At 47.1% G+C, this 14919-nt stretch overlaps 1 protein-coding gene across 1 annotated transcript in view; it reads left to right on the top strand.

Moving 5' to 3' along the window:
- The first annotated feature begins 11204 nt into the window (after positions 1 to 11204).
- The window catches only part of UBE2B (ubiquitin conjugating enzyme E2 B), a 101834-nt gene continuing 98119 nt past the window's right edge, over positions 11205 to 14919 (top strand). The window contains exon 1 of the mRNA XM_069199213.1: positions 11205 to 11373. Coding sequence (XP_069055314.1) covers positions 11330 to 11373 — 44 coding nt within the window. The 5' untranslated portion in view covers positions 11205 to 11329. The remainder of the gene's footprint in view (positions 11374 to 14919) is intronic.

Genomic DNA, 14919 nt, shown 5'->3' with positions numbered 1-14919 from the left:
GGAAGGAATGTGGTGTAACATACAAATTCACCACAAGTACAAGCAACTTCCCCTAATAAATGGTGTTGAGGTTCAGGCCTACAGGGACACAGGTGCCAGTGTTACCATGGTAATAGACAAACTGGTCCACCCTGAACAACACCTACTTGGTCACCAGTACCAAGTGGCTGATGCTCATAACAACACTCTTAGCCACCCCATGGCTGTTGTGAATCTCAACTGGAGGGGTTACTAGTCCAAAGAAAGTTGTGGCTGCCTCAGATTTACCTGTAGACTGTCTACTAGGGAACGATTTAGAGACATCAGCTTGGGCAGAAGTGGAGTTGGAGGCTCATGCAGCAATGCTGGGCATTCCTGGGCATATTTTTGCTTTGACAAGGGCTCAGGCCAAAAAGGACAGGGTTACTTGGATCCTGGAACAATGGACCAAGTGCTCCCTAAAGCTAGGGTTAGTAAAGGTAAATCACTACCTACTATACCTCCCTCTACAGTGGATTCAACTTCTGAGGAAGAAGAATTTCCACCATGTGCAGAACCTTCAACAGAGGAGCTGGAAGCAGACACGGCTGAGCTTTTGGGTGGAGGGGGGCCTGCCAGGGAGGAGCTGAGTGTGGCACAGCAGACCTGTCCCACACTAGAGGGTCTAAGACAGCAAGCTGTCAAACAGCAAAATGGAGATGTCAGTGACTCTCACAGAGTTTACTGGGAGGACAACCTCTTGTATAGTGAAGCAAGGGATCCAAAACCTGGAGCAGCCAGGAGATTGGTGATTCCCCTGCAATACAGAGAGTTCCTCCTAACTCTAGCCCATGACATTCCCTTAGCTGGACATTTGGGGCAGATGAAAACATGGGACAGGCTTGTCCCCCTGTTTCATTGGCCTAGAATGTCAGAGGACACAAAGGAATTTTGTAAGTCCAAACAGGTGGCACCCCAAAGGCTCCCCTTATTCCACTGCCTGTGGTTGGGGTTCCCTTTGAAAGGGTAGAGGTTGACATAGTTGGCCCCCTTGGCCCTCCTACTGCTTTAGGCAATAGGTTTATCTTGGTGGTAGTGGACCATGCCACAAGATATCCTGAAGCAATTCCTCTAAGGACCACTACAGCTCCTGCAGTGGCAAAGGCCCTCCTGGGAATCTTTTCCAGGGTGGGCTTCCCAAAAGAGGTGGTATCAGACAGAGGTAGCAACTTTATGGCTGCTTACTTAAAGGCCATGTGGAAGGAATGTGGTGTAACATACAAATTCACCACACCCTATCATCCACAAACAAATGGACTGGTTGAGAGGTTTAACAAAAATCTCAAAGGAATGATAATGGGACTCTCTGAAAAACTCCGGAGGAGATGGGATGTCCTGTTACCTTGTCTCCTTTTTGCTTACAGGGAGGTACCCCAAAAAGGAGTGGGCGTCAGCCCCTTTGAACTCCTATTTGGACACCCTGTAAGAGGTCCTCTAACACTTGTGAAGGAGGGTTGGGAACAACCTTTAAAAGCTCCTAGGCAAGACATAGTGGACTATGTACTTGGCCTAAGATCCAGAATGGCTGAGTATATGAAAAAGGCCAGCAAAAACCTCCAGGCCAGCCAAGAGCTCCAAAAGCAATGGCATGACCAGACGGCTGTTCTGATTCAGTACCAACCAGGGCAGAAAGTGTGGGTCTTGGAGCCTGTGGCCCCAAGAGCACTCCAAGACAAATAGAGTGGACCCCACCTTATTGTTGAAAAGAAGGGAGAAGTCACCTACTTAGTTGACTTAGGCACTGCCAGGAGTCCCCTTAGGGTACTCCATGTCAATCGCCTGAAACCCTACTATGACAGGGCTGATCTCACCCTGCTCATGGCAACAGATGAAGGACAGGAAGAAGAGAGTCAAATCAAATCAAATCATTAGCATTTATAAAGCGCGCTACTCACCCGTGCGGGTCTCAAGGCGCTAGGGACAAAGGGGGTGGTTATCGCTGCTCGAATAGCCAGGTCTTTAGGAGTCTCCGGAAAGCGGAGTGGTCCTGGGTGGTCCTGAGGCTGGTGGGGAGGGAGTTCCAGGTCTTGGCCGCCAGGAAGGAGAAAGATCTCCCACCCGCCGTGGAGCGTCAGATGCGAGGGACGGCGGCGAGTGCGAGGCCAGAGGAGCGGAGGGGGCGGGTGGGGACGTAGAAGTTGAGCCGTCTGTTGAGGTATTCCGGTCCCTTGTCGTGGAGGGCTTTGTGTGCGTGGGTGAGAAGTCGGAAGGTGATCCTTTTGCTGACTGGGAGCCAATGCAGGTGTCTCAGGTGTGCGGAGATGTGGCTGTTGCGGGGTACGTCGAGGATGAGGCGGGCTGAGGCGTTTTGAATGCGTTGCAGGCGATTTTGGAGTTTGGCGGTGGTCCCAGCGTAGAGGGTGTTGCCGTAGTCCAAGCGGCTTGTGACGAGGGCGTGGGTCACGGTTTTTCTGGTGTCAGCGGGGATCCAGCGGAAGATCTTGCGGAGCATGCGGAGGGTGAGGAAGCAGGCGGAGGACACGGCGTTGACTTGCTTGGTCATGGTGAGAAGGGGGTCCAAGATGAAGCCGAGGTTGCGGGCGTGGTCTGCGGGGGTCGGTGCGGTGCCGAGGGCCGTGGGCCACCAGGAGTCGTCCCAGGCGGACGGGGTGTTGCCGAGGATGAGGACTTCAGTTTTTTCAAAGTTCAGCTTTAGGCGGCTGAGCCTCATCCAATCTGCGACGTCCTTCATACCCTCTTGTAGGTTGGTCAACAAACCTACAAGAGTGACCCTCTCCCTGATCTCTTCTCTTCCACAGAACAAGATGCTCTAGTGGGAGGTGTAGTTTTGGCAGATTGTCTTACTGCTGAGCAGAAAGACTACTGCATAAATCTCTTGGGTCAGTTTTCTGAACTCTTTTCTACTGTGCCAGGCACCACTTCTTGGTGTGAGCACACTATAGATACTGGAGACAGCTTACCTGTCAAAAGTAAGATCTATAGGCAGCCTGACCATGTCAGGGACTGCATAAAACAAGAGGTTCAGAAAATGCTTGAACTGGGAGTGGTTGAGCACTCTGAAAGTCCATGGGCCTCTCCTGTGGTACTTGTACCAAAACCTCATTCCAAAGATGGGAAAAGGGAATTTAGATTTTGTGTGGATTACAGAGGTCTCAACCAGGTAACCAAAACTGATGCTCACCCTATACCCAGGGCAGATGAGCTAATAGATACACTGGCATCTGCCAAGTATCTAAGCACCTTTGATTTGACTGCAGGGTATTGGCAGATCAAGTTATCAGAGGATGCAAAAGCAAAAACTGCATTTTCAACTATTGGAGGGCACTACCAATTCACAGTAATGACCTTTGGTTTGAAAAATGCACCTGCCACTTTTCAGAGGTTGGTGAATACAGTCCTGCAAGGGTTGGAGGCGTTTAGTGCAGCATATCTAGATGATATAGCTGTCTTTAGCTCCACCTGGGATGATCACCTGGTCCACCTGTGGAAAGTTTTAGAGGCCCTGCAAAAGGCAGGCCTCACTATCAAGGCTTCAAAGTGCCAGATAGGGCAGGGAAAGTGGTTTATCTGGGACACCTTGTAGGTGGAGAACAGATTGCAACACTTCAGGGGAAAATCCAAACTATTATAGATTGGGTTCCCCCTACAACTCAGACCCAGGTGAGAGCCTTCTTAGGCCTCACTGGGTATTACAGGAGGTTCATAAAGAACGATGGCTCCATAGCAGCCCCTCTTAATGACCTCACATCTATGAAAATGCCTAAAAAGGTATTGTGGACAGCTAGCTGTCAAAAAGCTTTTGAGGAGCTGAAACAGGCCATGTGCTCTGCACCTGTCCTAAAAAGCCCATGTTACTCCACAAAATTCATTGTCCAAACTGATGCATCTGAATTAGGGTTAGGGGCAGTCTTATCACAACTCAATTCTGAGGGCCGGGATCAACCTGTTGCTTTTATCAGCAGGAGGTTGACCCCTAGAGAAAAGCGTTGGTCTGCCATAGAGAGGGAGGCCTTTGCTGTGGTCTGGGCACTGAAGAATGTGAAGGCCTTACCTGTTTGGCACTCACTTCATTGTTCAGACAGACCACAAACCTCTACTTTGGCTACAACAAATGAAAGGTGAAAACCCTAAATTGTTGAGGTGGTCCATATCTCTACAGAGAATGGACTATACAGTGGAACATAGACCTGTGAGTACCCACTCCAATGCAGATGGACTCTCCAGATATTTCCACTTAGACAATGAAGACTCATCAGGTCATGGCTAGTCTTATTGTCCTTCGTTTGGGGGGGGGTAGGAAAGTACCATCTTGCCTGGCATGTTACCCCCATATTTCACTGTATATATGTTGTTTTAATTGTATGTGTCACTGGGACCCTGCCCGCCAGGGCCCCAGTGCTCATAAGTGTGCCCTGTATGTGTTCCCTGTGTGATGACTAACTGTCTCACTGAGGCTCTGCTAACCAGAACCTCAGTGGTTATGCTCTCTCTTTGCTTTCCAAATTGTCACTAACAGGCTAGTGACCAATTTCACCAATTCACATTGGCATACTGGAACACCCTTATAATTCCCTAGTATATGGTACTGAGGTACCCAGGGTATTGGGGTTCCAGGAGATCCCTATGGGCTGCAGCATTTCTTTTGCCACCCATAGGGAGCTCTGACAATTCTTACACAGGCCTGCCACTGCAGCCTGAGTGAAATAATGCCCACATTATTTCACAGCCATTTTACACTGCACTTAGGTAACTTATAAGTCACCTATATGTCTAACCTTTACTTGGTAAAGGTTGGGTGCTAAGTTACTTAGTGTGTGGGCACTAGCCAAGGTGCCCCCACATTGTTCAGGGCAAATTCCCCGGACTTTGTGAGTGCGGGGACACCATTACACGCGTGCACTGTACATAGCGTCACAATGGTAACTCCGAACATGGCCATGTAACATGTCTAAGATCATGGAATTGTCACCCCGGGAGACAATTCCATGATCCCCAGAGTCTCTAGCACAGACCCGGGTACTGCCAAACTACCTTTCCCGGGGTTTCATTGCAGCTGCTGCCAACCCCTCAGACAGGTTTCTGCCCTCCTGGGGTCCAGACAGGCTTGGCCCAGGAAGGCAGAACAAAGGACTTCCTCAGAGAGAGGGTGTTACACCCTCTCCCTTTGGAAAAAGGTGTCAGGGCTGGGGAGGAGTAGCCTCCCCCAGCCTCTGGAAATGCTTTGATGGGCACAGATGGTGCCCATCTCTGCATAAGCCAATCTACACCGGTTCAGGGATCCCCCAGCCCTGCTCTGGCGCGAAACTGGACAAAGGAAAGGGGAGTGACCACTCCCCTGACCTGCACCTCCCCTGGGAGGTGCCCAGAGCTCCTCCAGTGTGCTCCAGACCTCTGCCATCTTGGAAACAGAGGTTCTGCTGGCACACTGGACTGCTCTGAGTGGCCAGTGCCAGCAGGTGATGTCAGAGACTCCTTCTGATAGGCTCTTACCTGTGTTGCTAGCCTATCCTCCTTCCTAAGTAGCCAAACCTCCTTTTCTGGCTATTTAGGGTCTCTGCTTTGGGGAATTCCTTAGATAACGAATGCAAGAGCTCATCAGAGTTCCTCTGCATCTCTCTCTTCCCCTTCTGCCAAGGAATCGACCGCTGACTGCTCTGGACGCCTGCAAAACTGCAACAAAGTAGCAAAGACGACTACTGCAACCTTGTATCGCTGATCCGGCCGCCTTCTCGACTGTTTTCCTTGTGGTGCATGCTGTGGGGGTAGTCTGCCTCCTCTCTGCACTAGAAGCTCCGAAGAAATCTCCCGTGGGTCGACGGAATCTTCCCCCTGCAACCGCAGGCATCAAAAGACTGCATCACCGGTCCTCTGACTCCCCTCTCAGCATGACGAGCGTGGTCCCTGGAACTCAGCAACTCTGTCCAAGTGACTCCCACAGTCCAGTGACTCTTCAGTCCAATATTGGTGGAGGTAAGTCCTTGCCTCACCACGCTAGACTGTATTGCTGGGTACCGCGTGGTTTGCAGCTGCTCCGGCTCCTGTGCATTCTTCCAGGATTTCCTTTCTGCACAGCCAAGCCTGGGTCCCCGACACTCTAACCTGCAGTGCACGACCTCCTGAGTTGTCCTCTGGCGTCGTGGGACCTTCTTTTGTGACTTCGGGTGAGCTCCGGTTCACTCTTCTACGTAGTGCCTGTTCCGGCACTTCTGCGGGTGCTGCTTGCTTCTGAGTGGGCTCCTTGTCTTGCTGGGCGCCCCCTCTGTCTCCTCACGCAATTGGCGACATCCTGGTTCCTCCTGGGCCACAGCAGCATCCAAAAACCCTAACCGCGACCCTTGCAGCTATCGAGGCTTGTTTGCGGTCTTTCTGCTTGGGAACACCTCTGCAAGCTTCTTCACGACGTGGGACATCCATCCTCCAAAGGGGAAGTTCCTAGTCATCTTCGTTCTTGCAGAAACCACAGCTTCTACCATCCGGTGGCAGCTTCTTTGCACCCTCAGCTGGCATTTCCTGGGCATCTGCCCACTCCCGACTTGAGTGTGACTCTTGGACTTGGTCCCCTTGTTCCACAGGTACTCTCGTCCGGAAATCCATCATTGTTGCATTGCTGGTGTTGCATATTTTTGGTATTATGTAGATATAACTTGTGTATATTTGCTATCCTCATACTGAGGGTACTCACTGAGATACTTTTGGCATATTGTCATAAAAATAAAGTACCTTTATTTTTAGTATATCTGTGTATTGTGTTTTCTTATGATATTGTGCATATGACACTAGTGGTATAGTGGGAGCTTTGCATGTCTCCTAGTTCAGCCTAAGCTGCTATGCTAAGCTACCGTTTTCTATCAGCCAAAGCTGCTAGACACCTCTTCTACACTAATAAGGGATACCTGGACCTGGTGCAGAGTGTAAGTACCCCTTGGTACTCACTACAAACCAGGCCAGCCTCCTACACACCAGGGATCTTTTTTTTTGTGCCGTTACGCAAGGGGAGCGACCCCGTAGGCAAGGGTCGCTCCCCTGGGGGATGGGGGGGCGGCAAATTTATTTTAGGTCATTTCTGCCCCCCTGGGGGCAGATCGGCCTATTGTTATTAGGCCGATCTGCCCCTAGGGGGGCAGAAACCTCTAGGCACCAGGGCAAATTTTTTTTTGGTGTTTTATTTTTGTTTGTTTGTTTTTTTAGAGATGGGGAGCGACCCATTAGGCAAGGGTCGCTCCCCTTGGGGGCAAATTGTATTTAGACCATTTCTGCCCCCGTCTGGGGCAGATCGGACGATTTTAGGTCAATCTGCCCCCAAAGGGGGCAGAAACCACTAGGCACCGGGGATCTTTTTTTTTGCGCCAATGTCACGCAAGGGGAGCGACCCCGTAGGCAAGGGTCGCTTCCCAGGGGGTTTGGGGGGGAAATTTATTTTAGGTCATTTCTGCCCCCCCTGGGGCCAGCTAAGTTAGAGGCCAAAATCCACAGGTAGGCACTTTGCAAAAAAAACCTCTGTTTTCTGTGAAAAAATGTGATGTGTCCACGTTGTGTTTTGGGCCATTTCCTTTCGTGGGCGCTAGGCCTACCCACACAAGTGAAGTACCATTTTTATCGGGAGACTTGGGGGAACGCTGGGTGGAAGGAAATTTGTGGCTACTCTCAGATTCCAGAACTTTCTGTCATCGAAATGAGAGGAAAAAGTTTTTTTTGGGCCAAATTTGGAGGTTTGCAAAGGATTCTGGGTAACAGAACCTGGTCAGAGCTCCACAAGTCACCCCATCTTGGATTCCCCTAGGTTTCTAGTTTTCAAAAATGCGCTAGTTTGCTAGGTTTCCCCAGGTGCCGGCTGAGCTACAGGCCAAAATCCACAGGTAGGCACTGTTTTCTGTGAAAAAATGTGATGTGTCCACGTTGTGTTTTGGGTCATTTCCTTTTGTGAGCGCTAGGCCTACCCACACAAGTGAGGTACCATTTTTATCGGGAGACTTGGGGGAACACTGGGTGGAAGGACATTTGTGGCTCCTCTCAGATTCCAGAACTTTCTGTCACCGAAATGAGAGGAAAAGGTGTTTTTTTGGTCAAATTTTGAGGTTTGCAAAGGATTCTGGGTAACAGAACCTGGCCAGAGCCCCACAAGTCACCCCATCTTGGATTCCCCTAGGTGTCTAGTTTTCAAAAATGCGCTGGTTTGCTAGGATTCCCCAGGTGCTAGCTGAGCTAGAGGCCAAAATCCACACGTAGGCACTTTGTAAAAAAACACCTCTGTTTTCTGTGAAAAAATGTGATGTGTCCACGTTGTGTTTTGGGCCATTTCCTTTCGTGGGCGCTAGGCCTACCCACACAAGTGAGGTACCATTTTTATCGGGAGACTTGGGGGAGCGCTGGGTGGAAGGAAATTTGTGGCTACTCTCAGATTCCAGAATTTTCTGTCACCGAAATGAGAGGAGAAAGGTTTTTTTGGTCACATTTTGAGGTTTGCAAAGGATTCTGGGTAACAGAACCTGGTCAGAGTCCCACAAGTCACCCCATCTTGGATTCCCCTAGGTGTCTAGTTTTAAAAAATGTGCTGGTTTGCTAGGTTTCCCCAGTTGCCGGCTGAGCTAGAGGCCAAAATCCACAGGTAGGCACTTTGTAAAAAAACACCTCTGTTTTCTGTGAAAAAATTTGATGTGTCCACGTTGTGTTTTGGGCCATTTCCTTTCGTGGGCGCTAGGCCTACCCACACAAGTGAGGTACCATTTTTATCTGGAGACTTGGGGGAACGCCGGGTGGAAGGAAATTTGTGGCTCCTCTCAGATTCCAGAACTTTCTGTCACTGAAATGAGGAAAAAGTGTTTTTTGGGTTCAAGTTTTGAGGTTTGCAAAGGATTCTGGGTAACAGAACCTGGTCAGATCCCCACAAGTCACCCCATCTTGGATTCCCCTAGGTGTCTAGTTTTCAAAAATGCGCTGGTTTGCTAGGTTTCTCCAGGTGTCGACTGAGCTAGAGGCCAAAACCCACAGGTAGGCACTTTGCAAAAAACACCTCTGTTTTCTGTGAAAAAATGTGATGTGTCCACGTTGTGTTTTGAGCCATTTCCTTTCGTGGGCGCTAGGCCTACCCACACAAGTGAGGTACCATTTTTATCGGGAGACTTGGGGGAACACAGAATAGCAAAACAAGTGTTATTGCCCCTTGTCTTTCTCTATATTTTTTCCTTCCAAATGTAAGGCAGTGTGTAAAAAAGATGTCTATTTGAGAAATGCCCTGTAATTCACATGCTAGTATGGGCACACCGGAATTCAGAGATGTGCAAATAACCACTGCTTCTCAACACCTTATCTTGTGGCCATTTTGGAAATACAAAGGTTTTCTTGATACCTATTTTTCACTTTTTATATTTCAGCAAATTAATTGCTGTATACCCGTATAGAATAAAAACCCAGGTGCAGCTCATTTATTGGCTCTGGGTACCTAGAGTTCTTGATGAACCTACAAGCCCTATATATCCCCGCAACCAGAAGAGTCCAGCTGACGTAACGGTATATTGCTTTCAAAAATCTGACATCGCAGGAAAAAGTTACAGAGTAAAACATGGAGAAATGTTGCTGTTTTTTTCACCTCAATTTCAATATTATTTTATTTCAGCTGTTATTTTCTGTAGGAAACACTTGTAGGATCTACACAAATGGCCCCTTGCTGAATTCAGAATTTTGTCTACTTTTCAGAAATGTTTGGCTTTCTGGGATCCAGCATTGGTTTCTCACCCATTTTGGTCACTAACTGGAAGGAGGCTGAAAGCACAAAAAAAAGTAAAAATGGGGTATGTCCCAGTAAAATGCAAAATTGTATTGAAAAATTGGGTTTTCCAATTCAAGTCTGCCTGTTCCTGAAAGCTGGGAAGATGGTGATCTTGCCACCGCAAACCCTTTGTTGGTGCCATTTTAAGGGAAAAAACCACGAGCTGCCTTCTGCAGCCCTTTTTAAAAATAAAATAAAAAAATCACTGTATTTTGGCTAATTTCTTGGTCTCCTTCAGGGGAACCCACAAAGTCTGGGTACCTCTTGAATCCCTAGGATGTTGGAAAAAAGGATGAAAATTTGGCGTGGGTAGCTTATGTGAACAAAAAGTTATGAGGGCCTAAGCGCGAACTGCCCCAAATAGCCAAAAAAAGGCTCGGCACAGGAGGGGGAACAGGTCTGGCAGCGAAGGGGTTATAATTTTGAAGAAATGGCCAACCCATTCCTGGTCTGATATGTGGCAATCTATTTCCAAGGAATGGCTTTCCTAAAAGAAAGGACTATTTATGACTTCCCAGAATAGTCTATTATCTTTTAAAGTGGCAGCTGGTTCCAGTTCTTCCCATGCAGTAGCTCTTTTCCTGTTCTCGATAGCTGTCCTTAAATTCATTATTATGGGCATGTGTAACTCATTTTCTTAATACCGAATAGGCTCTGCCTCTCACCACTTTGTACAGTGAAATTAGTTTCGATTCGAATGTTGTCGTTACTTCTGTGAAATGGGTGAGGTTAGCGGTAGTGCGACGTCACTTCCTGTTAATAATAATTGCAGTTTAATGTTTCCTTCCAAAGCTTATAGAAACATAAAGGTACAGCGAAGTCCATTGAATCCCTATTCGGCATATAACTTTAAAAACAAAAGGCAAAGCCTTAAAAGCTTCAAAGTAAAGCAATAATTGAAACCCATCTAATGGGACAGTGGCGCAAAAGTTGTAGGGAAATATACGTATTTAGCAAATCTTCTCACTTGGTTCAAATCGGGAGATTTGATATGTTCAATAAATAACTCTAAACGGTCTGGGGCACCTGTGCGATCTTATAATATTCTTCGAAAGTGCTCCAGTTACAAATGGCCGCTTTAATTCTGCAATCGTCAGGCGGCGGCAAAAGTCGTTCTTTTGTTATGTAATAGTCCCTTTTTTATCTCGTTCAATGAGACCACTTATTCCTTCAGTCCTTCTTTTATGTAGTCGCTTTCTCCTTACGAAATTTCTGCTTCGGGATGTACCATCGTGAAACTTCTTATAGAGGGGGCGCCTATTCATTTATAAACAGTGTAGGGAGATATGAGGGCACATGCTCTAAATTTTTAAAACCGTCTTATCAAAAATACATTTAGTACCTCGGGTTCGTTTGCAATCTTGCGGAAGTGCGAGTTAGTTTTTCAGGCGATGGCCGGCGCAACCCGTGGTTACACCCGCGATGTGGTTTCTTCCTGTCGAATGTTCTTCTTCTCTTGGGTTGGGTGTCTCAGCGCGTCATCCTGGGGTTGTTTGTACTCCGGGTTCTTAAAGGAGGCGTACTGGTCATTTCTGCACTCAGGAAAGTTTCAAGAGTTATTTTATCTTTTTTCATCATACAGCAATGTCTACGCCGGCACGGAGAAGACTAATGAGGGACTTCAAACGGTATGTGCTCAGGACAGTTCTCTGTCTTGTAGTAAGGGGTCACAGGCTCAACGTATATAGGCTCAGTCCGGGATCAGAGTCGCAAGGTGGGCAGGTTTAGAGCGTAATAATATGGACCTTTAGCAGGGGCTTTGTCAGTAGAAGGGTCAAACTGTACAGAAAAGAAAACGAGTGGCTCGTGTTCTGGTGGTGGCAGGAGATGGAGAAGTGGAGATGAGTAGGCAGAAGAGTGGGACTGAGGACACAGGTTTTGAAACCATAGAGGTGTTTGACAGTGAGAGAGACCGTCCCAATATAGGTACTGCTTAAAGGTTAGTAGTGCTAGGAGGTAAGGTTTGTGGAGACAGGCATAAGGTTACTGGGAGCGACTGGAGTGAAGTATTGGCCAAAGGGCAAGAATAAAGTGGAAGGAGTTTGGAAGAAGTATACATTTGGCGTCTCCGGTGGTGGGTGCTCATCGGGAGTAGAATGCTGTATATAGTTGGAGACCGGAGTAGCACATTTTGAGATACAGGACTAAACAAACATGTTTGAAGAGACAGAAGTTATAAGGCGATGTTTTGGGGCAGCGCAGGAGGGAAAACCGATTACTTGATCCCGAAAGTCATGTTGTTGAGCATTGTAGGCTTTCGTCTTAGAATAGTTTTGTTCATGAACCTTACATTTTCCTCTTCAATGTGTTATTTTTTATCAAATGTATTGCCATGATATATTAAACATAGTATGTGTGTGACCGTAAACGCGTTTCAAGTGCTGTACATTAGGTGGTATCTGTTTGAAGGATGTGTTTATGACTGAACTATATGTGGAATTTGTGTAATTAGCCAGTTAGTTGTCGCAGAGAGTATGGAAAGTGCTATAAAATAGCAGTATAATAAGATACACCAAAATCGTGTTTTGAAAGTAGTTTGTTTCTCATTCCAAATAGGGCTTTAGCATGTTTAATTCTTTCTACATATACATGTAATATTTGTATACTGTGAACCTATCCTAAAAGGCATAGAAGCGCTGTTAAAGGGTCAAATTATTCTTTACTATCTTTAAATCTTTGCTAAATTGGAACCGGGCTGGAATGAGCCTTATGAATAGAGGGATGTTATTCCAGATCCTGAGTGCCTTGATGGAAAAGGCCTGCTGCTTTGCTTTTCTTCTTTCTTGCTTTCTTTCATTATACTTCATAGTTTCCAGCTTTTGTTATGTTACATTAATTTTTGTAGAGCAATAATCAGTAGCCATGATGGTATCTAGGCGCTTGAGCAGGCGTGTAGGTACTAAGCCCTGCAGTTGAAGACCCAGATCTTCAGCTTCTTGTGGAATTGTTGTTGCGAGGAGGAGGCCCGGACGTGCTTAGGGAGGTAGTTCCCGGTTTTAGGTTCAATGCATGAGAATGAGTGATCACCAGTTCTGCTTTTGTGGATGTGTTATGTGTAATGAGAGAATTTGGCTGAGCTCAGGTCTCTGCTCAGCTGGGGAAAGTGTTTGCATTTCTTCAGGTATTCTGGTCCAATGTTGTTAAGTCCTTTTGTAGGTGTTGTTTGAATGAATTGGTTGCATTTGTTTATGGGAAGCAATTGGAGCTCTCTGGTGTGTGAAGTGATGTGGGTGCTACGAGGGTAGTTGAGGATGAGTTTTGTTGTGGCATTCTGGAGTCTGCTTATGAGTTGGTTGGAGATCCCAGCGTAGAGCACTTTGCCATAGTCGAGTCTACTAGTGATGAGTGCTTCTGTGACGGTGTTCTGGGGCAGCCATTTGAAGTTTTGGATGGGGAAGCAGGAGGCACTGACGACTTTGACATACACTGTCATGTTGAGTTTATCGTCCAGGTTGATTCCCAGTTTTTGGTGTGGTAGGTGGGTTTTGGTGTGGGTCCCAGCGCTGGCGGCCAATAAGTTGAGACCCAGGGAGTGTTTGTTTCCAAAGACCATCACCTCAGACCTGTCGGACAGAGTTAAGCTTCATGCAGTTGGTTCTCATCCATTCTCCTACCTTGAACATGCAGTTGGCAAAGCTGGTTCTTGTGGTGGTTGTATTTTCAAAAAGGGATAGGATAAGTTGGGTTTCGTTGCATAGGATATGATGGTTATTCCTTGGCATCTGATGATGTTGGGGAGTGTAGTCCCATAGATGTTGAACAATGTGGGACTGAGAGATAATCCCGAGAGTCTCAGCAGATAAGGTTCTTGAATTCTGGTGTGTAAGATGCTAGTCTGACTCTCTGATTTCTTCCTGTGAGGAAGGAGCTTATCCAGTTAAGGGCTGGCTGGCGCTTGGATGCCGATGGTGTGGAGTCTTCTGACGTGTGTATTGTAGGAGACCTTGGTAAAGACTGCAGAGTTGTCAAGCAGAATGGGGGCTGCGGTCTCTCCTCTGTCAACTATGGTTCGTATGTTGTCTGTGGCTGCAATGAGTGCAGTTTCGTGCTATGGTTTCTTTTGAATCCTGATTGAGTGTGGTGTACTTCAAGGTGGCTGGTGAGTTGCTTGTCGATGGCCTTCATCACCTAGGCTGGGTCGGGAAGCAGAGAGATGGGGTGGAAGTTGCTCTGCTCGTTAAGGTTGGCCAATGCTGTGTTTTTTTTGTTATTGTTTTTTTTTTTTTGAGGGCTTTGACTACTGCATGTTTCCAGTCTTCTGGGAAAGTGATGAATCTGATGACGGTTTTGATGTGGGTGTTTGTTGCTGATTGGCTATCCTGCCATCTTTTAGATGTGGTGGGGGGTATAGGTCTGTTGGGGCCCTGGAGTGGACCGTCTACAAGATTGCTGCTGTTTTCTCTAGTAAGTGTTTTCCATTTCGTCATGTGTCCATCTTGGTGGTGGGCAGGTTGGTGATGAGGTCTCTGGGTTAGAGTTGGTGTTCACAGTTACTATAGATGTTCGTTATTATGTTGAGGAAGAAATTAGATAAGTTGTTGCTGAGTCCTGTGATGGGTTGACGCTGTTGATTGCGGCCTTGTGGGTGGTGAATTCTTGCACAATAGAGATTGCCTTGCAGTTGTTAATTCCTCTGTGTTCAGCTAGTGCTCTTCTTCTCTTATTTTTGTGTGTGTGGGTTTCTTAGTAGTTTGTGATAGTGTCTGAGTGCAGCCTAGTATGCTAGTCTTGTGGTTGTTTCTCCCTTTCCTTTCTAGCTGCTTGCAGTGGCATTGCAGTGCAGTCTGATGACGACCTGGCTGCAGTTGCCCCGAGAGCCACCAGAGATGGGGAGCATATCCGCAAGATAAGCAGGGGTGCTGATTATGATTGTAAATGATGGAGCTGCTTTTATAGATGATATGTATGGGCTGGCAAGAAGAGCAACTGGAATTTTCCATCAATGCGTGAGAAACATAACAGGGCTAAGATCCAAAAAGATATCATAAAGATTACTGTTATTCTGCATTCTTAATATATTTTGCCTGTGTGAGCCACAAGGATCCTAGGCATTTTGTGATTGTCACGATTAATGAACCATAACCAGGGATGTGGAATTCCTATAGCCTTGACGCCCAGGACATATTGTTTGTGGTGAAGGGCAACACGTTTTCATGTTTATTTTGTCTTTGGGA

The sequence above is a fragment of the Pleurodeles waltl genome, chromosome 7 (assembly GCF_031143425.1).
Source record: "Pleurodeles waltl isolate 20211129_DDA chromosome 7, aPleWal1.hap1.20221129, whole genome shotgun sequence".
Classification (NCBI taxonomy): Eukaryota; Metazoa; Chordata; class Amphibia; order Caudata; family Salamandridae; genus Pleurodeles; species Pleurodeles waltl.
The sequence above is the reverse complement of the archived record's forward strand: the minus strand, read 5'-3'. Positions and strand labels throughout refer to the sequence as shown.